This window comes from Canis lupus, chromosome 20 (genome assembly GCF_003254725.2).
Source record: "Canis lupus dingo isolate Sandy chromosome 20, ASM325472v2, whole genome shotgun sequence".
Classification (NCBI taxonomy): domain Eukaryota; kingdom Metazoa; phylum Chordata; class Mammalia; order Carnivora; family Canidae; genus Canis; species Canis lupus.
In genome coordinates, this window is record NC_064262.1 from 22055741 (window position 1) to 22081163 (window position 25423).

Below are 25423 nucleotides of genomic sequence, written 5' to 3' on the forward strand. Positions count from 1 at the left end.
CATAATCAAAAATTTTTTAAAACCAAAAAGTAATATCTGAGAATGGCATTTAAAACAAAAAAAGTACTTACTGGCATTTAAAATTTTTTTCATGCAATTTGTTATTCGTTAAATCAGAAGAAAATGTGCGGTACCATTTTTGATAAGGCAAACAATATTCAGAATTGTCATTAACTAAAAACAATTGGCCACCACTATGTGAAAAACCAATGCTTTAATGAGGCTATCAAGAACAACAGTTCAATTATTTCATTGGATACATTAATATTGATCCATAATATACAGTGCTATGGACCATACAGAAATTATTGCTGCATCCAACAGCAGGTGACTATATTATTAACATTACAGTACCAAGCGTCCGCAAGAGACAGTCATTTGTCACTTTTTTTTCAAGAAATAGGGTTTTTTAATATACTGTTATCAACACCAACTTTTCCCCAGTGCATTTTTAAAAAATATTAATAAGTGCATTCCTTTGTGCTTTATTTTATATCTCTTAACTTCCTATGTATTTTATTTGTTCTTATTGCTTTATTATTTAAAAACAACCAGAAAGAACTTTGTCATCCTATGTATGACCAGGTTGGTTGTAGGGTTTTTGGCAAAGTCAAAAGGTTTGGTATTTCCATTGCCTTACCCGGAGGCAGGTGGACAAGTTTGGCATTTTGGTCACTCCATACGGAGGCCCAACCCCGAGTCACAAGTCTGCTCTCAGGGATGCGGGGAGTGGTGTGGATCATTCTTTCATTGTCACAAACAGCGACCCCAAACCACCGCTCTTGGCTTAACTAGTCCCTAAAACAAATCCACACTCGATTTGGCAAAAAAGAAATAAATAAAACCACCCCCGAGGATGCAGCATTCTCCTGGGCCTCCTCACCCGCCACTCCCAGAAATTGTCTCTTAAGAAGAAGGGGATGGGGAAGCAGGTGACAGTGAGCTCAGGAGTTGCGAAAGTCAGGACAGTGGTACAAGATGCCATGCTTCCTCTCAACGGAGCTTTCTATAAGGTCACTTAGCCCTGGCCATATTCCCTGGGCCAGGGGCTAGTCAACCTTGCTCCATTTTTAAGAACTCTCACAATCAGCTAAAGTAAACAAGCATCACACCATCGCGATCTTTGACTTGTGCAACCAGCTCCCCTCCCCCCATATAAATATGAAGAGAAAAGTAGACAATGCTATGATTGTATCAATGAACACTATGGTACAGTTAGCTGTTCATGCAGATTTGCATCACTATACTAGGAAAAGAGCTATACAATTAAGGGGATTGAAAGAATGGGAATTAATTTTCCCTACCCCCTTCAGTAATAAAGCTATAAAACTGATAGCATCATCAGTGTTTCCAAGGATTCTCATTGCCCAATGTGCATGGGAACTATGCAGTTGATTATTTTCACGGAAGCCATCCATTCATACATCTGACAATCACACCTTCTTTTTGAACCCTCCAATACCCATCCACCAATTCGTATTTGACATTTAAACTCATTTTCTTTTTTTTAAAAAAAACCCTCCTGAATAAGATTTCCTGATGAAAGAAGTTGGCACTCTGTCACTAAAATATATTTAATATTAAAAATATCTGAAGGAAAATTGGAAGCTCTTATATTGTCTACATAGGCACCATGCTCCATGTTCCTCTTGACTATAGATACCATCTTGAAACTGTCTCCTATATTATGGTTCAGTCAGTGCTAGTCCAAAAAAGACTACTGCTATATTTAAGGCACTTCATTCTGAATGGATATGCTTTATGCCACTTGCTATTCAATTGTAGGCTGCTACTGAGAAATTCCATTCAACAGCCTGGCTCTTAACACCATATGTCAGCTGTATAAAACAGGTAGGCCAGATAGATTACATGTAACACTACTGTTATTGCAAAGGACTACACAAGTAGATAATGCACTGAAACTAACTTACAACTTTGCTGCTTGTTAAAACACTGTTATCAAGTAACAGTAATTTGCCAATACAGTATTTCTCTCCTTCCAAAAATTCAGCAAGTTTGCTGAAATAAACCCTAATTTAAATGACCATAATGGGCGTATTAACGCTATGGTTATCAGTCTCCAAGAATATTGCTACTTTTATATGACTAAAAATAAATATGTAAGTTTATTCTCTCTAGAAAGCCAGTTTTACCTATTAATACTACACCTTAAATGTGTGGAAAAAACAGTTCCGAGTGAGACTGTAATATACAAAATATTCGCAAAGCTCTCTTTAAACACAAGACCTTGCATAAAAGTTTTCTTTCATGTGTGTACAAAGAATGCGGAAAACCACCAGTGAGTTGTAAAAATATTGAAAACTTGCCATTTTAAGATGCATATTCTTACAAATTAATACAAACATACTGAAAAGAACGATGATAATAAAGAATCTGTACAAATCAAACAAACAGTAAAACATAATTTAAAAATAAAAATAGGAAAGCCAATTAGAAACGTGCCCAGTTTGGTTTTATCAAAAGTGAAATTGAAGAGAAGAAAAAAAAAAGGACAACTTTCAGTGCTCCTCAATATTTTACTTTGAGAGGACACTCATTTCCTTTTCAAAATAAAATGTATCTTATGGAAAATTGAATCACACTCATCGATGAGGAAAATTGTAACAGAGCACAGAGTGAAGGACAGCAAGATTAGAGCCCATGTTTCAGAGCCTAGGTCTCTAACCCTCTTCAATTTCACTTGCACCTAAGGAAGGGATCAGTTACATTTTCTAACCAGACAATCCTCATGAAATTGGGTGCACTTTTTTTTTTGTCTTTTACAGAATATTGTATTGCCTTAAATAGTTTGCAGTAGAAAGACTAAATGCTGTTAGAATGGTACTGGAACTTTAAGGCAGTACCAAGGAATCAATACATTTACAAAATAAAAAAGGGTTAGTGTAGATTTCTTCCTTTCTTTCCTCAATCTCTTTCTTTTTGCTTTTTTTTTTTTTTTTTGGTTGCTTTACATTCTTTCGATTAAACTTTACATTTAATTTCCAAAGATGCCACAGACATAAAAATCTCAAACCAAGTTTCCCCTGAATAAAAATGGACAGAAATTTCTCTGATGCAAAAATCCTCTTGCTCAGAAAGCTAAAGTCCAGGGTGAATTCAGTTCACAGATACTGTACACGTATGGTACAAGACTTTGGAGGCATTTGTAGTTGTAAAATAGAATATACAAGTCTGTTTCACAAAATTCTAAAAATAAAATATATCCTGGGCTATTGGTAAAGCATGAAAAAAAATTTCATATTAAAGGAAAATTATCAAGAAAACCCCTTCAGGTAAATTATGAAACCTACGAATCAAGAAAGGAAGCAGTTTTTGAAAGCGCAGAGCAGGGAGGGCCTGCTAACAAGCATGATCGGTTTCTTCCATGCTCATGCTGCTCCTTCGGCTGCTTGTTTTGGAAGCTCCAGGGGACACTGATGAAAGGAGTGGGTCAGTTACACCAACGGGAGAAAGAGTGTCATCCATCAGGATGTCTTCCAGTTTGGATCCCATTTTCGTGGGGACGCTATAGGCTTGGCTACTCTCGGTCCCGGCTCCAAGGTTGTTGTTGAAGGTGATGCTGCCATCTGTGAGATCAAGCGTCGTCGTACAAGGTAGGTCTGCATGATGCTGAAGGAGGTCTTGGTTGCAGTTCTCAAGAGTGGGTTCCTGCTTGATGATCCGATTCACCAAGTCTGGAGAGCAGAGGCCCGTGGATGGAATAAGTGAAAGTCCATGAGCTCGAGCCTGCATTTCAAGTTCCTAAAATAAAAGTAAAAAAAAAAAAATCACGTTTCAAGAGGTGGTTTACAGAGGATTTTAGGGCAAAGTACTATATATGATATACTATAATGACGCATACATGTTATTACATATTTGTTCAAACTCACAAGAGGTATAACACCAAAAGTGAGCTCTAAGGTAAAATAGGGACTTTGGGTAATGATGTTGTGCAGTGCAGGTGTATCAGCTATAGCAAATATACCACTTTGGTGGGGGATGTTGACAGCACTGGAGGCTATACAGGTGGGAGAGCAGGGAATATATGGAGATTCTCTCTACCTTTTCCTCAATTTTGCTGTAAATCTAAAACTTCTCTAAAAAGTAACATATTAAAAAAATCAGACACTTAGAGGAAAAAAATCATAAATTGTTAAAATAATTTTTTAATCTTTTAATTAATAAGTATTATTTCTTAAAGTACAGGAACCACTGGTAGTACATGACTTGAGCTTTAGGTGCTATATGGATTTCATTATGTATTAAATATAAAGACACTCTCTCCCAGATGTTACTATTCATGAAGATAAATTTTAAAAATACAGAAATAAAAGTAAATATAAAAATAGAATTTCAGGGATCCCTGGGTGGCGCAGCGGTTTGGCGCCTGCCTTTGGCCCAGGGCGCGATCCTGGAGACCCGGGATCGAATCCCACGTCAGGCTCCCGGTGCATGGAGCCTGCTTCTCCCTCTGCCTGTGTCTCTGCCTCTCTCTCTCTCTCTCTCTCTCTCTTTCTGTGTGACTATCATAAATAAATAAAATTTAAAAAAAAATAGAATTTCAAAATGTGAGCTGATTAAAGGAAAATGTTCAGTAAATAACAAAGTTTGGGGGTCTCTCCACTATGCACACATATCAAGGGGTGCTACAGGGAACTCTCAGGACACTGTGACATTTTCAGATATCTGAAGAAATACTACTCCGAGAACTACCAAACTCAAGACAGGTCACAGTCTCAGCATTAAGTCAAGCTACGTGCTTCTCCATCACATAACATCGCAGAGCTGGGTCTTTGCTGGCTGCTGTGATAAAAAGTAAGAATTGCATGAAAATCAACAAGGGATAAGAAATGAGCGTGGCACTGTCCAAGCAGCTTCCATGGTTGGAGAAGCTGTATAGTGCTCAACAGACACATACATCCCATTAGTAGGTAATGCAGTTATTCAAAAATAAAATAAAAATGCTATTTTTCTTTTGGCTTATGTATTTTGTACTTTCAAATGGTGACTAAGTTGTTAGGACCTAAATATTCAATAAGTTGCTTGGACCTAACAAAGAAATGGTATGTAGTTCTTTGGCCTAGGGCACAGTGAAACAATTACTAAGATATGAAGGGTTTATGAACTAATAAAATTTGGGTAGTAATGGCGCAACTTGTGGAAATTGTACATGAGGAACTTAAGCCTGAGAAATGTCGCTTAACTCATCTTACCAGGGCCAAGGGAAGTGTTTTGTTTGGTTGGTTTTTGTTTTTTTAATTCCAAAAGAAAGTTCTCATAGGGAGGATGAATAATTTTCTTCTACACTTTCTTCGCATCGTTCATATTATGGGCTGAATTGAAAAATTGTTTTGTTACAGGGTCATGAGATTGAACCCTGAGTCAGGCTCCCTGCTCAGTGCCCAGTCTGCTTGAGATCTTCTCCCTCTGCTCCTCCCTCCACTTGTGTTCTCTATGTCTCTCCCTCCATCTCTTCTCTCTTTCTCAAATAAATAAATCTTAAAAGAAAAGAAAGAAAAGAAAAATCTGCATGTTCGAGTCCTAACCCCAAGCACCTCAGAATGTGACTGTATTTAGAGATACCCTTTTTTAGACAGAGTTAAGTTCAGTGAGATCATTTGGGTGGGCCCTAATCCAACCTCCAATAGGATGGATGTCCTTAGAAGAAGAGGAGATTAAGACACAGAGATACACCTAGGTCAGATCATGGGAAAACACAAGGAAAAGGCAGTCTCTGAGAGAAGTGCAGAAAAACCAACCCCACCCACACCCTGACCTTGGATTTCCAGCCTTCCGAATTGTGAGAAGATGCACCTCTGGTGTTTCAGCCACCTGACCTGTGGTATTTATTATAGTGGCCTGAGCAGACTAATGTACTTCCCAACAGTCACAGCCTTCCTGGGTTCTTCGTTTCAAAATGCCCTCAAGGGAGCTCTTCCACTCTCCCTGAGTATTCCCTGGACCCTCCTTAAATGAACCTAACTGATTCTCGATGAGTGTTCTGCTTCTACATGCCAAGGCGACTCTTTCTATACTTGTCATACACTAATATAATAATGACAAAATATAAATTTGAAGGAAGTCACCTTGTCTTACAAAGGAGGGAAAAGTAGCCTCCAGTGTGATCCAGCCACTCAACCTTTGCCCACAATCCTAGAAATGTATGTTCCTAAAAAGTCATGTTCAATGTGTAGTAAAGATCATTCTCTGAACACATGACACATAAGAGACGGGAGTGTGAGATGTCACACAAGTATGTGCATGTTCCTTTGCACGATCTCCAGAAACACAACTCTCTTCAGGCATCATTTTAAAGCCTTGGGCTGTTTAATAAAATTATGGTTCCAATGATATTAAGGCTTCATGTTCTTTCTTCTGTGAAAATTTCTGCATGCATCACTTGGAGTGAAAATGAAAGGGAGCCCTTAGGCCCAAGCTTAAAACATGCACTATTGTAAATCTATACCAACATGCTAATAAGAACAGCTCCCCTACACATACAGCTTGTCTTAAAAAGAAACAACAAAGTTGGATGAAAAGACGCTAACATCTTACTCTGATCTCTTGTTGTTTAATTTAAAATGTTTATCGGCTGATTAAAGCACTACTTAGATTTCTAAACAATATGGTAAGTCTCATCTGGAGAACTCAGGTTCATGTCGCAGCAGAACCTTCCTAGTTAATAATGTTTTCCATGCTTTGCGAAAGTTCTACAGGCTGCCTCACACTGTCACCAGAAGAAACCCAAGACGTCACCACTGTGGCATTTCTAATCCATGTATTTCACAATATTCATATTCCACATGAAGAGACATGTTTAACAAGCTTAAAAGAAAACCTACCTTCTCTTTCAAAATAGTTCCTATGTTTTAACATTTGTATAAAGAAATAACGCATTAGTATAAGCTGCTTTTATAAACGGGTATGTTAATATGTTAAGTTCAAGAGAAAAGGATCTATGGCTACTTATTGAAGAGATAAGACATAAAACAAAAACCAAAAAAATATTTTAAAGAAAGGATTTTCAAATGATGTGCAACCTCTGCTTCACTACAGACATTCTAAACTGCACCCCCTAGAGGAGAATCGTCTTCTGCCTCCCTGTCCTGGGGCTGAAAATCACTGCACTGAAATGAGAGATGTGACAGTAGGAAATGTCCACAGTGTTGTGGAGCACTTAAAAGATCTGAGACCATTAGTGTAAATGAATTATTCTGTTAAAGAGATTTGGTGTCTGGGATCAATACCACCAGATCAAACACACTGCTGTCTGAAGGGTCAGGCTTTGCTTACCCCAAACAGCTGCATTGGAAACCTGAAAAAATGGTAAAACGTGGGTCCATCTACTCAAGGAGAAGGGAGTCTATTAATTGTCACTTACTGGTGGACTGTGTTCGAGGTCAGCAAGTAAATGAAAATTACTCTTGCAAACTCCTGGGGTCATCAGCAGAGAGTCCATTTTTCTTTTTCTTCTTTAAGATAGTTTCAGAGGAAGTTATGTCTTTACACTCAGCATGAGAGCCCGAGTGCCTAAGAGGAGGACCAGGAGCTGATACTACAGAAGGACTGCCCCGTCTCACACTTCACACTGGTACATATACTCAATACATAGAATGATGGATAAATTCCACATATTAAAATTAGTACATCTCTAAGCATAAATAGTATGAGTTAAAGATACATATAGCATAATTTCACTATCAGTACGTATTCCTAAAATTTGTATCTTGGTATGATTTTCTGGATGTTCCCAAGTTCCCCATAGACAAGGGTTTTGACTGTGGGCTACATACCCCCACCAAATACTAAGGCATCTTGGTATTTAACAACTACAGTCAATTCTCATCATTAGAGGTAATGATTGCTCTTGATTGAATGTTTATGTCTTCCTGGTCTCCAAATTCATAGGTTGAAATCTAATCACCAATGTGATATGTTTGGAGGTAGGGCTTGGGATAGTGAGTAGATCATGAGGGTGGAGTTCTGAAGAAGGGGATTCGTGCCCTTGTAAGAGAAAGATGGGAGAGCTCCCTCCCCGCGTTGCCATGTGAAGACCCAGTGATTTACCCATCTACGAAACAGAAACAGGCTCTCACCAGATAATGAATCTACCTGGACCTTGATCTTGGCCTTCCTAGTTTCTAGAACTTTGGGAAATAACGTTTGTTGTGTAAGCCACCCAGTCTATGGTGTTTTGTTACAGCAGTCCAAATGCACTAAGATAGGTATGTTCTATAAAGAGGCTCTGAACCCTGAGTTAGTAAATATCAAACGATGCTCCTCGAGGAAAATACGGAGTTGGGTTTCTAAGAGTGCCCTGTCACATTTTCATTAACCAATCAACATGTAACCTTGCTTTATGTTTAAAGACACCTTAATATATAATGTTGATTCATTAACATCAAACTCACAGCCAACAGTATTGCGACTCACATATGAAGGAAACTCATCTCCATGAGACACCTCACAGCCTTTTCATGCTTAGGAACACCAGACAACTTCAGTAATACCCTTCGGGGCCATTTTAAACAGCAAAATTCACACATAAAACCCACAGAAATGTGAAAAGCGCGGGACTAAGGACCATGAAAAGTATGCTTATTTACCACATGAGCTGAAACAAGACAGCAGGTCATTGTTTTGTTCAACCTTAACTCAAATTAGCCACTCTGCACATGTCCAGTAATGACCATGACAGTGCCATAAATGTTGATCTTAAGCTTACAGTAAATTCTTATGAGTAGCAAAGTCACAAACAGGGACATAAATAACAAGTACCTACTATATAGAATCATGTAAATCAAGTCCCTCATGGCTTATTATATCCCCTCTCCTCCCACCTCCATGTCAGCGACATATTGGAAACCCTACACAACACATGCCCCATACCTGTATTCTGAGCAACAAATGCCGGTTGGCGTGCTCCAATTTCTTCTGTCGATTTTCAAGTTCTTTTGCACGTTGCTGTTCTCGTTGCAACTTTCGGATATAGTCCACAGATGCTTTTAAGATGGTTCCCTTGTTCCAACGCATGTCTCTGTAACAAAGAGGAAGAAAACAACCTTTTTCGGGATTTGAGGCACAATGAAAATTCATTATCCAGAGCACTCAATTTCTAAAGACAAGGTAACAATGACAAGTTGAACTATGCCTGCCATGTGGACACTGTTCACCCACCTCTTACATATCCTACTTAACCCAGGCAAGTGCCTTGAAAGGGAAGGCTGTTGTGCACATGCTGAAACAGACACTACTCAGTATGCCCTTGGTTACAGAGCTACTATCAGGTGGAGTTGGGACTTAAATTTAGTTCTATTGATTACAAAAAACAATATTCTTAAAAACTATATTAGAGTCATAGGTTTTTCGGACTATCAAAGTTAGATCATTCAGACAAGCAGAATAATCTATAGTTAACAAAAAATATCCCTGAGATCCTACTACTTGACCATGTGTAGCATAAAAGCGATATCCTTGGATTTTCTCATGAACATTCATGGCCAAGTTCTCTAACCTCTCTCTGTGTCCCTGTTTCTTTATCTATAAAATGGTGATAGTACACATGTATGAAGAACAGGCTCGCAGGCTTGCAGGTATGTTACAGAAATCCAAGAAACCCTCTCAGATATGAATGTGCTATGAAAAGTTTGGAATGCAATTCAAGTAACAGAGCAGGCACTGTGTCAAAGGCCCAAAAGAATAACTACAATGGCTATCTTTAAACAGCATTTACTATGTTTCAGGTATGTTTTAAGGTATTTTATAGCCCATTTAATCATAACAACCTCACTAGCTAGGCACTAATATATTGTCCCTATTTTGTAAAGTGGGAAACAAAGACACAGAGAGCTGGAGTAATTTGCCCAAGGCCACACAACTAGTAAGCGGCAGAGCCAGGAAGCCTAGATAGAGGATCTGGCCCCAGACTCCATGCACTGAACCCTTATATCATTCTTATGTGACTGAGTGCTCAAAACAACCAGACTGAGTAAAAATATTCTGAACTCCTACCCTCTTTTTTTTAATAGATGAGGAAAATCAAGTGTCTTTCCCAACATCACACATCTAGTAAGGGACTGGAATTTGAACCCAGGCAGCCTAAGTTTGGTGCCTGTCAGTTTTTAATCACTGTGGCTGTAATATACTCATGTATGAGGAAATTAAGAACACCATTAAAATGTAGGTATAAGTGAGCTGAAAAATTTAGAGCGCTGCAGAAAAATAATTAAGAATGAAATTAGAATTACATTAAGTAGTATTTCTGTGGTACTGTAATCTGAGCTCTTTCATAGACAATGTTCATGATGACAACGACAAGGACAGTGAAAAAAAAAAAACAGAAACAACTTAATGTATGAAAACTCTTCTACCCTACAACCTATATCTGCTGAAGGTTGATCGGAAGTATCAGCCGGGATGTGTGAATGGAGAGTCATTAAAACAAGTCAACAAGTAATTGATCCTCCTATGGATTAGATGAAGAACAAAACAGAAATTCTCCCATGAGAGGCAGACTTACAGACCCCAGAGAATCCCCTGGGGTTGGTCCCTGGGGTCTGAGCACCAAAGATGGCTATCCAGGGAGGTGTCCTGAGATAGAGGGAGCACAGAGGGGACTTGTTTAATGTTCGGGGCTGAGATCAAAGTAACAGACTCTTTAGCAGCCAGAAAGAAATGTAACCATAATGAAATATGCCTTAACTAGGCCAGTAATCTGAAAAACCCTTACTGAAATATATAGGCAGCTACTTAGTTTTTAAGAAGTGACTGTTCCAACCAATTATCTTAGGTTTTGCTTCCTTGTGAGACTCATTCAATCAATTATGCTTTTAGGCTTAAAGAAAAGGTATTCAAAAATTTTTTTTTCCTTTTAATTAGAGAGCAACCCTTTTTTCACACAGAAGTATAAAAAAGATCCCCAATATATAAATCAACAAAAGCAGATCTGCTGTAGGGGAGGAGGGAGTTATGGGGCTAAGACCCTGGGCAGCTGGACTATGTCCCTATAGCAGCCCCAGAGCCTGTTCCAGAAATCTAGTATGGAAAAACCCCTAGTAGAGATTATAGTCCGTTTATCTTAAAACAATGCCTACAATTAAAGATCATTATCAGTTCAGATTATAAACACGTAAGTATTCTAATACAATAGAGAAAGAAGATATGCAAATACGGGCTTTCACTGCAGCCCCATAATTTCATAATACGTTGCTAAAGAGATTCACATGCTACAGTTTAAAAGAATATGCTAAAAAGTGAAAGCTGATAAAGAACAGGAAAATGGGAATTCAATTTCAACTATCATGCAAGACTGACTATAGGAAATGAAGGTCACAGCCCCTTAGTAGGATAAATTTGTGCTGCAGAACTGAGAATCTGAATGTTTTGAGTTTCAAAATGGCTTTCCTTGAAACCTGGGAAAGCAAAATGTTGATGATGGAAATTGTGCTTGAACATCCATCAAAACCACCTTACAATGGGCAATGATTTTATTTTATTTTGTCACAAATTCCCTGACAATAATGTGAATAGCAAATTTAATAAGCCTTGCATGAATAATGCTTGATTTCATCTTTACATTTTATTAGGTAGCTAAAAGGTCATATTCAAAGGCTAATTTCATCGGATGCCTGTGGGAGCCATTAAAATGTACACATTCTCTAGCCCCTTACTTCAAATGGGCCACTTTCTAATGGATAAAAATTGTGTATTTGTTGTCCTACTTGCTGACGTTGCTGGTAGGAAAATTATCTTTACTACTGTTATCTCCGTCTGAAAGGGAGCAGGAGGGGAGCAGAGACTGGAAGCTGTAACCCAAATTAGCTGACGTGTACTTAAAAGAGGATTAAAAATTACTTTTTTTCTACATTGGTAAAACATACAGAAGGCATGCAAGTTTTCAAAAAAAAAAAAAAAAAACCGTCTTTGACCTTTTGTCTGTTGAATATTGTTAAACTTGAAGTCTCGAATACCAGCTCTCAGGACCCATAAGATATTGTATGAGTGTATATAGCAGATAGTCAACAAATCTAAAGAACTACTGAAATCTCTGTCCTGCATGAACTGTTCAGAGAATTCTAGCAGCTTGGGGATCATTTGCCAAGGAGTCTCAGATTTCAGAAAGCCACCTCTTCATATCCAAGGGGAACAGCTCATGCTCAGTAACCCTTGAATACATACAATTCAGCTGATTGCTCTCAAAAGTTTAGTTGATGAGTCCAACCAAAAGAAAGATATAAGAAGTATACCAGAAATGGAATCAAAGGGAGAGGGGGTGCTTCTTGACTCTAGTTTCTATAACTGTGCATTTTTCGCAACAATATGAATAAGCATTAAGGTACCAAAAAATATACGATGCAGATTAACATGGAATTGTACTCACGGATCATTTGACTTGGGAATCAAAGTACCTAGTTCTTTAATGCGGTCATTTATGTTAAATCGTCGTCTTCGTTCAACTTCAAGAAAAGAGCATAGGAAGGGACTATTAGTAACAGCACCACATACGCATTTAGTGTATCTTGTTAAAGCCATGTGTGCATTACCTTTGCTGGCTCAAGGCAATGCAACCCGAATCTGTATTTCCCCTGTGTTACCATGTTTTCGGTACTAAGGTTAAAGCACTTCAAGAAAATGAGCCACCTTTGTACAGAACTTTATCACTTACAGAATCCCAAGATTGTGATTCCTCATTTGATCCTATAACATCACCGAAATTAGACTTGGTATCTTCAATTATAAATGTCAAAACTACTTTGGGGATATTAGAGGCTTGACAAGGACACCCAGCAGTAAGTGGGAACAGAAAGAAGTCAACCCTGAGTATTTCAGAATAGGGGGTAGCAAACTTTTACAGGGCTGGATGATGAATTACTTTTGGCTTTGAAGTCTAATGGCAAAATTGAGGATAGTATGTAGGTACCTACATAATGAGAAAGAAAATAACTTTCCATAGCTTTTTTTAATTGACACAATTCAAAATGTGGTAATATTAACTGGATAAAAGTTTTCTGCAATGCAAGTCTATCAACAAGAAGCAGTGGATGCCAGAATTTGGATTTTATATAATTTTCACACATCATAGAATTAAAAAAAAAAATTTTAACCATTTAAAATTGTAAAAAGCATTCTTAGCCTACAAGCCATACAAAACTCCCTGCTCTAGGCCCAACGTTGCCCAATAGAAATACAACGCAAGTGACTCTGTAATTTTAAATTTTCTAGTAGTCAACATTGAAAAAGTGAAAAGAAAAAGGTAAAAGTAATTTGAATATTTTTGTAAACCCAATATATCCAAAATATCATCAATTCAACCTGCAATCTATGTAAATATTAATAAATTAAATATTTAACATTCTTTTCTTTGTCCTAGATTTTTGAATCCAGTGTATAATTTATACTTCTAGCACATCACAATTTGAACTAGCCACATTTCAGCAGGCAGTTGGGTTGAGTGGCTACAGTACTGGGTAACACAAGCCTAGGAGTTAAGTGTAGCTTGCTTAACTATACATGCATCCTAATGGCATCCCTATTTTATCAATTCAGTTACATGTTTAGCTAAATTATCATCTTCTTAGGGAGGATGAAACAGTCAAGCATATGAGTTAACAAATGTTTAATTTACCTACTCTGACAAATAAATTCCAAATAACTTAAGGTCTAATAAATTGGATTAAAGACGTTAATATTTCACTTTAAACATATTATGACCTGATAAATATTTATATTTGACCTACTAATACTCCATACACTTAGGTAAATAATATTATGTACTACTTTCCCAACACATACTGTGTTTTTTTTCTTAGCTGAGTGATCACTTCTATGATTCAATCATAGAAGTTATTTAAAATACTTCCTTAATGGGGATCCCTGGATGGCTCAGCAGTTAAGCATCTGCCTTTGGCCCAGGGTGTAGTCCTGGAGTACCAGGATCGAGTCCCACATCAGGGTCCCTGCATGGAGCTTGCTTCTCTCTCTGCCTATGTCTCTGCCTCTCTCTCTCTCTGTGTCTCTCATGAATAAATAAATATAATCTTAAAAAAATAAAAATAAAATACTTCCTTAATATTAAGCTTTTATAAAATAGAAATAGTGATACTCAATGGTTCTAAAGAAGGAATTTTGGGACCTCTGATCTTCTAGCTAACCTCCTCTAAAACTCTGAAGCATGACCTATCTTCTGACTTTTCCAAGCATATAAAATAATCATAAAGATTCAAACAGCACTGAAATTCATAAGATGAAGTAAAAGTACCCTATGATCCAGATATGACCACTGTTAAGTTTCTTATATATCTTTTGGGACAATTTTTTATTCTCTAAATATGCTGCATACCCAGGGCACAGTTCTTGGGACCCTTCTTATCTACATTCACTTTTGGTGATCTCATTTAGACCCATGGTTTTTAACACCACATATACACTGATGACTTCCCTAGTTGTATTTCCAGTTCAGACAGGTCCCTGGAACTCCAAACTCATATGTCTGGCTACTAGAGGTTTCCACAGGGAGGGTTAATGAGCAGTCCCAATACTCTGCACACAAACTCCTGGTCATCCATGCTCAAATAACTCTACCCACAGACTTTTCCACCTCATTTAATGTAGCTCCATCCTTCCAGTTACTTAGGCCGGAACCTTGGAATCAATTCTGTACCTCTGTTCCTCTCACATCCCACATCTGATTCATCATCAAAGTCTGTTGGCTCTACCTTCAAAATATTTCCAGAATCTGTCCACTTCCAATCTCCACTAATAGAAGCCACCATCATCTCTTGCCTGGATGACTGCAGTGCTCCTAACTGCTATCTCTGTATCACCTATGTCTACTACTTCCTACCCTCTTTGGTCTATTTAGACCACAACAGCCAGAGGAATGTGGTTAAAACGTAAGTCAGAGCATCCAACCCCTTGCTGAAAACCCGCCAATTATTTACCCACTCACCTAGACAAAAGACGTCTCTGACAAAGATCTGGTGGGCTCCCATTCCTCTGATCTCGTGTTCTACTCTTCTCCCTCTCTGACCACATCTTCTGTCATGACTCATTTGTGTGAACCTCCTGTTAGCCCCATGGGCTTCTTGCGATTCCTCAACCACTTTAGGGCTTCATACTGCTGTTCACTCTTCCTGGAACACTCTTCCTCCAGATATCTGAATGGCTCTGCCCTCACTTCCCTCAGGAAGTGACTCAAATTTACTTCTGAGCCTTCCCTGACCATTCTATTTAAAATTGAACCACCACCTCCTTCCACGCCTATCTTGATACTCTATTCCATTGCCTGTACTTTGTCTCATCAAAGAACTTTCTACCATCTGCATATTTCATTTGTTTGTATTTATATATATATATATAAATGTATGTATGTATATTTATTCACTGGTGCATTCCAAGTACCTATATGAGTCTGGCACCCAGTAGGCCCTCAGTTACTAAGTATTAAATAAAGAATGATAAAGTAGAATTATAATAAAAATGCTTCTGTGCCTGTCTTTTCTCATTTAACAGTAACATCATGCAACATTTAGATAGACTACACTTTATTTAATGCGGTGCCTTCCCTCCACAATTATTTTTTATTATAACTTGCAAAATTTTGCAAAACATACAGAAGTGCATAAAGGAAAAAGTAAAAGCCAACTGCTTACAACATGCAACACCTACTTGCCTCAAGAAATGGGCAATTGATAAAGGTAAACTCCTAAATCTCTCCCAGCACACACACACATCCATACACACACACACACACACACACACACACACACACGCACATCTCTATCCAGTGTGATCTTTTTCTAAAAGGTACCTATTTTTCTGCCACTTGCTCTTCTGACTCAGTAATATATTGTGGACATCCACGTAAGTCAGGTGAAACAGACCAACTCTATTCTTCTCAAGAGCCACTGAGTATCCCATGTAGGAATATAACATAATTTACTTACAAATACTCTACTGATGAATATTTAGACTATTTCCAATTTCTCTCTTGTTGTCAACAGTATAAGGAGTATTTTGGCCGGTGTTCACATGTACATTTTATTCCTATGTAGTTCTTGCTCTATATTGAAAACACCAATTTACTGTATTTTTTGCTCGTCTATTCTATCTGCCTTTGACTCAAATGGAAACCCATAAGAGTGGGAAGCCTATCTGGTTACTTCTGTAGAAAAATGCCTGTATAAAACAGAAGCTCAATAAATAGTTGTGAGTAAATAAATGAACGTATTATTGTGCATGTTTTGGCAACTGTGTTTACAAGGTGAGTTTCTAGGAGAGGAAAAGCTATGCCAATGCACAATCTAAACTTGAGTATTCATTTCTAATGGTTAGATGAGATTTTAATATGTTTTTGTAGCCCTTAGAGTGTAACTTGATCATGTTCATACTTTATGGACCACCCTTAACTTGAGGGTATGGGTGCCTAAGTCAAGGCCTTGTTTTTGACAAGATCCAACTTAGTTTTCCACATTTCAGTTAGGTAAAGTTTTGGATAATGCTTAATTATCTTAATTCTAAGTTATTTGAAAAGAACTATCTTAGAGTACAGTTACTCGGAAGATGAAGGAGACTTGAGAAATATTAGTGTAAATCTTTTGGTGGAAAGGAGCAAAGCTTCTCATACTTGAAATAAGAATGAGAAGGGCAGACTCTATTAAAAGAAAGAACTTGGGCAGCCCTGGTGGCCCAGTGATTTAGCACTGCCTTCAGCCGAGGGCGTGACCCTGGAGACCCGGGATCGAGTCCCGCATCGGGCTCCCTGCATGGAGCCTACTTGTCCCTCTGCCTGTGTCTCTGTCTCTCTCTCTCTCTGTGTCTCTCATGAATAAATAAATAAAATCTTTTTTTTTTTTAAAGAAAGAATTCACCCCCTCTGGGGCCCAGCAATTCCATTTCTCAGTCCCTAACCTAAACTCCCCTGTCCACCAAAAGGCCTGTGTGCAAATGTTCACTATGGCACTATTTGTAACAGGAAAAAACTGGAAGCAACATAAATATTTAGTAGTAAGAGGATTACTGAATTTCACACAGCCACACTGTGGAGTAGTATGCAACAGTTTTTTTTAAAAGGAGACAGATCTAGACTAGTAACAGCAAAAGTTCTTTGAGACAGGCTGCTGAGTAAGAAAGCAAATGGCAACAAATATGGATAACATAATACTGCTTGTGTTAAAATAGATGCACAAAAAGCCCATTATATTGAGTGTGCACGTGCGTGTGTGTATGTGTGTGTGTGTATATTCTTAAATACATGGGCAGAGGCTGGGAAGACGAATAGCAAATTGAAAACAATGACGACAATGATGATGATGACTCCTAGGGATCAGAGGAGAACTCTAGCTTTATTCTATCATTTTAAATTTTGGTCTCATTCTATCATTTTTTTATGAGGACAAAGTATTTAATTGTAACTTACATTCTTAAAACTCAATGTAAGAAGAAGAGGACAGGAGGCCGTAAAAGGAAAAATTCACACACATGCGCCAATGACTTCAAACCCAATTTTTAAAATTTTTTTTAAACTATGCAGCCTCTTTTACTTTTGTTTATGAAACAAAAATTTTAAGTTCTCATAGGAAAAAGCTTAAAGATTTGATTAAGAGTAAATTAAACACATACAAAATAATTTTAAATATTGGAAGGTTTTTTATTTTAAGTCACAGTTTAAGTTGGAAATTTGGGAGGCTATCTCACCCAGACTCCCCTCCAACTGTTTCATTTTTTTTCCTTTCAAATCTCACTGGAGAAGATGATCCCATAATCCCCTTTTGTTAATAAGTTCCAGTGTAAGCAACACTTATAATTGGGTAGTTGGGGATCAAGTCTCCCTCTCACCAAACACACACACACACACACACACACACACACACACACACGCCAAAACCATTACTATAAATAAGTAAATACTCTTCAGAACACTGAAAAAACTTCAATCTGATCAGGGATAAAATACGGGAAAAACCTCAGTTTTTCTGAAAAACATTTTTTCCTCCACAAAATGTACCTTTAACAGCAATGTATATCAATTTCCTCCCAAGAGATTTTAAACAATTTTGATACAAGGGGGAACATTCACTCCAATATCAACATCATGAACATAAAACCAACTTACTCAAGTTGTGATTGTCCTTTTTTTGCCTCTCTTTAGCCAATGCTCTCGCTTCAGATTCTGTGGGAAAAATACACGCTGTGCACGTGAATGAAGTAATTAGAAACGGGAACTGTTTAAGGCACACAATGACGCACACTATAAAACATCTCATTTTCTAGATATATATGGAACCATATCTGACCAAACTCTCATAATATTAAAAAAAAAGTTTTTTTAAAAAAATTCTGTTTCTTCAAAAGCTTGTATTTTTTCCAAAAGCAATATATACCTAATAAATGCAAAGATTTGACTGCCACAGAATGGTAAAAGACCAGTAACAAAGGTGTCTCACTCACTATGAACATACAAGAAGAAAACCAGAAAACTATGGAAATTTGCTGTTGCTATTCTATGATCAGGAGTTGATTTTTCTTTTTTTCCTTTTTAAAAGTTTGTTTTAGAGAAAGAGTATGAGTGGGAGGGTCAGTGGGAGAGAAAGCATCTCAAGCAGACTCCACAATGGGTGCAGGGCCTAATGCAGGGCTTGATTCCACAACCCTGCAATCATGACCTGAGCTGAAACCAGGAGTTGGACGCTTAAATGAGCCACCAGGACGCCATGGGAGTCAATTTTTCCTTTCCTGCAACAGAACTTTTCAGTATTTCTTCAATGCCTTTGTAACACATGAACATGAAAACCAGTGAGAAAAGCTACCACGTTGGATCTTCTAACTGGTGGAAATGGATTTTTTTTTTTTTTTTTTTGGAACTTGGAATGAGGTTCCAACAGAACTTGCTAGAATTAAATAATGCCTGTGAGGATCAACTATTTACTAGTCTAAGTTTTGAAAAACAAAAATAGGAATAGTGTACAAAGGCGTTTAGTGACAACTTCATTTGAAAAGATGTATTTGCATGGAACTCTTGTGAGATCTCTTGTGAGGAGGGGTGACTTTGTAACTTACAGACGACAAAACAAAACAAGAGGCAGTTGTTTGATTAATCCTGGCATTCTGGGACCTCCTGTTACTTTCTTTATACAATTGATATCTGAAACATTATACTATGACAAATCAGAATTTTACCCAAAATTCAAAATCTTTATAACTCATAGCCACTGAAGCTTATATACAGATGTACATTTATTATATGTGTATTATATATACATATATACACATAAATAATTCAGAAGCTGAATTATTTCAGTTGGGAAGATCAATCCATTTTCTTTTTTTTTTTTTTTCCTTTTGATCAATCCATTTTCTTTTTTTTTTTTTTTTTCACTTGAGCATTATGGGCACCCTCCCCTCTAGTATCTTAATTTTGTTTCGTTTTGTTTTGTTTTTTCAATTTGCTAGCCCACAACTATGATTTTTTACCCATCAACCTCAACCCACCAAGTGTAGGCCAGCTTTGGTCAAGGCTATCCAGTGAACTTCACTGCCATTTTGTAGTTTTACCCATATCCTCCCCAAGGCAGTAGACTCTTGGCCTTGGGGAGGAGGGCTCTTCCTCAAGCTTAGATAAACCCTCTGCAGCCTCAGGGTATTCTTCAGTATTCATCCTCTCTGAGTAGCTATGTGCCTGCTCATGGTTAACAATTCTTTATCTTTAACCTCCCCTGTTCAAATCATGGTGCCCTCTGCTTCCTGACTAGAGGGAAAATCACTTAATAAAGATCATTTCTTATCCCTTAGGTCAGATCTGAGTCCTAAACTTATTCTCTTTGGCTACATCATGCTGTCTCTCAGCTAGCAGTGTTCAGAACCCCAATTCCTGTCCATTTTCTCCTTTTCTTGGCATTTTACCCTTTTCCTGTCTCAAGTGGTCATTTTCTAAGATACAAAGTGATTCTAGAAGTGTATAGCTCATTATATCTGCTTCTTTTTTTAAAAAAATAATAAATTTATACCCTCTTACTCATTTCTCTCATTCTCACCCCCTGCCTCTGTTGTTTTTTAAGAAATAATCATACACATAACTCAAAAGTCTACTTTGGGGGGTGCCTGGGTGGCTCCATTAGTTAAGTATCCGACTCCTGGTTTTGGCTCAGGTCATGATCTTGGGGTTATGAGATCTAGCCCTGCATCAGGCTCCCTGCTCAGCTCAGACTCTGCTTGAGATTCTCTCCCTCTCCCTTTCCCTCCCTCTCTGCTCCCTCTCCACTCGCACTCTCTCTAAAATAAATAACTTCTTTTTAATTCTAAAAAAAAAAAGGTCTGCTTTGCATTTAAGTCATAAGAATTTTGTTCATATCACACTAACCATATTTTATCATTATTGAGTACAGACCTCATATAGCATTATTTTGTAAGACTTCGTGATATTTTTCTTTCCAGGTAAAGTACCTACTTTTGTTGACTTTCAATGGGTTTTACATATCAATTAATTTATTACCTCTTAACCTAAATCAATGTTTTTTTTTAAATGGTCTTTCTCTTGCCATTATCTTCTGAAGTATTTTTTTTAAAAGACACACTTGAACAAACAGGAATTTTTTGCCCCAAATATATATCTCATATTCTTAGACTGTTCATTCACCTAATCCTACAAGATGCAAGGACCAGACATTAAAAAGGGGGATGAGGTGAGGGCCATAAACTCAGTATGGTAGAATGTCAGTTCTAATGTAGTTTTGTCATGTTTTAATGGCCAAATGCCTTCCCTAAAGCATTAAACAAAATGGCAAAATAGGTAATTTCTCAGTGCCTCAGGAACAAACAATATCCATCACTCCATTTTATAATCTTATTTTTTTTTTACTCTGTGTAATAAAGCTTTTGCACATGATGTAGCAAAAATAACAGGAGGCCTCCGAAGATGGAAGAGACTCATTCCTACTCTATCTTGACAACTGCGGGCTTAAATGCAGGTCAAAGAAAATTCCAGACCAGGGTTCTCAAACTGGAATGCCTCTAGGGGCTTGGCAAGCAACACAAACACCAGACTGTGTAGAGACATTTTTTAGGTAAAAGTGTTGCCTGCTGCTCCACCTCAAAGGGGACAGCAGCCAAAGACGCCACGATGGGTGTCATGGAATAATAATGGTGCTTTGGAGTGACAGCAGATCCAACTCCCAGTATCTCAAGAAAAACTGGCAACCAGGATTTCCAAGTATAAATCCTTCATCTTAAAATATTGCTCGATACTTTCACCACAGCACCGACCTAAAAAAAAGTATGTCTACAAATTGGGAATAGTCTAGAGGTCACAACTTTGATAACCTCACTTGTCAGAAAATAAACAGAAAATCCCCAGGAAGAGGCACACTTGCCAGTATTTACCTGTGAGCTCCCTTTTTATGTTGGGAAGGTTGGCTGGACAGGAGTTGCTGATGGTGAGGCCTGGGGGAGGCAGGCCTTGGTTGCCATAAAGATCAATCAGATTTCCAGAGACAGGTAACTAGAGAGAGAAGCAATAACAGAAATGAACTACTGAGCAATTCCTAGGTTATTCAGCTAGCACCCAGATCTATTCCAGACTTTATCTAAAAGAAATGGTTTGATGTTAAAAATCATATTTTAAAACAGAAAAGCAAGACATGTTTACCTTTCCACTCACTTAGATAAATGGTGACCTTGACTTGTTCCCTTTGAGAGAAGAAAGGATGCAGAATCCAAGACCCATAAGATGGTTCTACAAGCAGCTAATAGTTATATTTTGAGCATGTAGACAACAAATAATATGGCAAACTCATTATGGAGCACATCCAGCAGCATATAGCAGATGTTTAGTAAATGCTGACTATTACAGTCTAATAGGGTTCTATGTGGCATGGCTTTTTCCACCAAATTAGGTTTCTCGTCAAAGTCACTTTTTTCCTTCTCTCTCTTTCCTTCTCCCTTTTTATCTCTTTTTATAGGGAAAAGGAATGAAAAGTGTTTTCTACTAGAAAAGAAATGGTTTCCTTATTGCTAAAGAAAAGCGCTTTTCCTTGAAACTGAAATCTCTCATAGAACCACAAGAGGGAGCCCACTGACTTTAATAAAACAACAAAAATTTACACTTAAAAAAAAAAAGAAGGGTAAAGAAATATTTAGCCCTCTTGAGCTAGCTTAAGAGTGTTTTTCTCCAGGTCTGAATTGAATATTTTGAAGTAGTGAACTTCTTTCTGTCTCCAATGCTGACTTCCTTTTGTTGTATATGCATTTCCCTGTACCTAGTTCACTGATGGAGTTTAATGCACCCATTTTTGTGAGCATGAGAAGTCCCAGACATTTCTTCTGCCCACCCTCTGAATATTAATTATGAGGGCACAGTTAAGTGACCGCACTGCTGCCAGTGCAGAAGCTCCCTGTTCCCAGCTTAATTCAAACAACTGCTCTAAGTGTTATTACCAAGTAAGACTTAGAGCATTCAGCCCATCCCATCCTTGATTATACACTCTGAGTTTTACTTTACATCTGAGAAAACTCAATCTAGACAGCATTTTCAAGTTGTTTAGTGACCAAGAGGTATTGAGCAGAGATTATACTACATGTCACCTTTCATTTTCTCCAATGGCCACTACCATACAAATAAAAATATCCCGCAGGATAAAGATAATGAATGCGTTTCCCTTCATTGATAGCCTTTGACCACCTATTCTTTTTAAAACATTTATTTATTTATTTATTTATTTATTTATTTATTTATTTATTTATGATAGAGAGAGAGACAGAGACAGAGACAGAGACAGAGAGGCAGAGACACAGGCAGAGGGATAAGCAGGCTCCATGCCAGAAGCCCGAAGTGGGCCTCGATCCCGTGGCTCCAGGATTGCGCCTTGGGCCAAAGGCAGGCGCCAAACCGCTGAGCCACCCAGGGATCCCCTGACCACCTATTCCTAGTGTGGTTTCTAAGTAAGTACTCTATGAACTAAACCCCAAGCTAAAGAGGTGGGAGAGGCCTGTACTTTCTTTCTGACAGATAAACAAGACACTTGCTCTAATATGACTGAGGCTGAGAGCAGGAAGGACAGGCAGATCGACAGAGCATGTCTCTCTCTTATCCATTCAGTCTTTTGCTTCTTTTTGAAGGCAGGATTTATATTATGTATATAAAATGTAATACACATTTCCCACCACACAGATTCACATATAAACAATGCATTGTGACAATTTAAAATGCTCTTGAACCACAATTCAAGGTCCTCTAGCTAAAAACCTGATAAAAAGTGACTTTGATGATTAGCTGTCATTTTACTAAGTGGTTTTATTTGAAGTAGGTCACCTTCCTAGGGTCAATCTTGCTCTGTGTGCAATCAGTTCTACTCTTGTCCAACTTAAGACAGCACAGTGAAAGATGTGCAAATGTCTCAATACAGCGTTGTAAAGAGTGTATTGAGTCAGAGCATCAAAACTTATAAAGCTGCTATGACATCTCATAACCCCTCTGCATTCCAAAGATTTATTCTATCTTTCTGGAGCTCCAGATTTTCAGAGGAACTGCTCAGTATTGAATGTGGCTTCAAAATTCAATGCAACAAGCTAAAAAATATACTTCTATACCCCTAGAAATACAAATCATATCTATAATATTTTCAAATGCAAGCTGCAAGCAAAACAATGCAACTGTGTTGTGATGATGATTTGTTAGGGAAAATTAATAGACAAGAGATACACAGTAAGCTTAAAAAAAAAAAACAAAACCCTTTAAGTCATCTATGGATTTACACTGAACAGACAGATATCTAATTATAAGCTTCTCCAGGGCAAGAACCTGTTTTCTAAACATATTCTAAAGGGGAACGAGGTGCACATATACTTAACAAATGTAGACTCATATGAAGGATGAAGGGAGGGAGGGAGAAATACAGAGAGGGCAAAAGAAACAAAAACTGAGAATAAGAGACAAAGACACAAAGGAATGGGCAGAAACAAAAAAGAGAGACACATGTACACAGAGGAGAGAGGTGGAAAGACAGATGGAGAGACATTCAGGATGCGGTTGGGGAGAAAAAGTACAAGACTGGGGTCACCCAGAGACAAATGGGCTAGGCAGACAAGATTGCTGTGAGTGGCATGGATTGACAGCAGTGCCCGCCAAGAAGGGAGATGAATTTTTTTAAATATTTCACTTATTTATTCATGAGAGACACACACACACACAGAGGCAGAGACACAGGCAAAGGGGAAAGCAGGCTCCATGCAGGGAGCCTGATATGGGACTCGATCCCGGGACTCCAGGATCACGCCCTGAGCCGAAGGCAGATGCTAAACTGCTGAGCCACCCAGGAATCCCTGGAGGGAGATGAATTAAAATCTCTATAACAGGATGCCTTATCAGACACTCCACTAAGATCAGACATCATTACTTCCAGTCCAAAAAGTGGCTTATAACCCTCCACCTACTTCTCTAAAAGATTTCCCGCTTCGGCTGCTTTTCCAATACTTGCTGATTAGCAGCTGGCAGCATACAACCTGCCAGGATATTTTGCTGGGGAACATTATTTTGTGGGCACCTACTCTGGGTCCGGCACAGAACTAGAAAGGCACTTTGTATATGTTGCTTTAATTGATTTTATGAAAGAAAAGCCGTAGTTCTAGCTATGTCTGAATAGAGCTTCGTGGCAGGAGGTTCATATACCATGTTAATAGCAGTATTTGGGAGGCGGTGTCAATCTGCTGATAAACCAAGTAGAAACTGCAATTTTCAATTAATCTCCAACTGGATATAAGCAAATAAAAACCTAGTTGCTCACTAGCCAAGTATGGCTACTCAAACTTAGAAATTATAGTGCAGGCTGCCTTAGGAGCCAGAGAACTCGGTTAAAACCTGCCTGTGTATAACTGACCTGCTGTGTGATACTAACCTTTCTGAGGCATGGTGCCCCCTTTGAAAAGTGGCAATCCTATCACCCATCTCACAGAGTTTTGTGAGAATTAGAGGTCCAGTAGGTGAAACACTGTATTTAAGTGATCAATAGTGCCATGTTCAGTAATATAATTTTCTACAAAGTACTGTATTCCCAGGCTGTTTTAAACCTCAAGCTAACTTCCATGTTGAGCAACTACATGTTAATTATAAGGTATCCTGTCAACCACTGTACCAATTTTACCAGACTGCAATGCAAACCTAAACACAGGAATCAAGGGAACTATTGAGCTGGAGTAACCACCCAGTGTTCAAATCAGGGCTTCTCCATTGTTAGTGGAGGGCATTTGTCAAAATTGTAGAGCCATTTTTGGGTGTCACAACTGGGAGGGGGGGGGGAGTATCACTGACATCTAGTGGGTAGAGGCCACGGAGGCTGCTAAACATCCTTATAATGGGCAGGAAAGCCTCCCAACAAAGAACGACCCATCTCAAATATTAATTATGCTGAAGCTGAGAGACTGCCCTGAAATGGGG

The 25423-nt window shown here is 38.2% G+C and overlaps 1 protein-coding gene across 28 annotated transcripts in view; it reads right to left on the reverse strand.

The window, feature by feature from the left end:
- Positions 1 to 195: 195 nt before the first annotated feature.
- MITF (melanocyte inducing transcription factor) overlaps positions 196 to 25423 on the reverse strand; it is a 218481-nt gene continuing 193253 nt past the window's right edge. For 16 of the 28 annotated variants that reach the window (XM_035702633.2, XM_035702631.2, XM_025456549.2 and 13 more), the window contains 5 exons: positions 21376 to 21493; positions 18113 to 18187; positions 12380 to 12455; positions 8890 to 9037; positions 196 to 3762 (listed from right to left, as the gene is read on the reverse strand). In XM_035702633.2, the coding sequence (XP_035558526.1) occupies positions 3361 to 3762; positions 8890 to 9037; positions 12380 to 12455; positions 18113 to 18187; positions 21376 to 21493 (819 nt within the window). In that variant the 3' untranslated portion in view covers positions 196 to 3360. Of the gene's footprint in view, positions 3763 to 7391; positions 7531 to 8889; positions 9038 to 12379; positions 12456 to 18112; positions 18188 to 21375; positions 21494 to 25423 lie in introns of those variants that run through there. The other 12 variants (XM_025456551.2, XM_035702634.2, XM_035702632.2 and 9 more) reach the window with 3 other exon arrangements.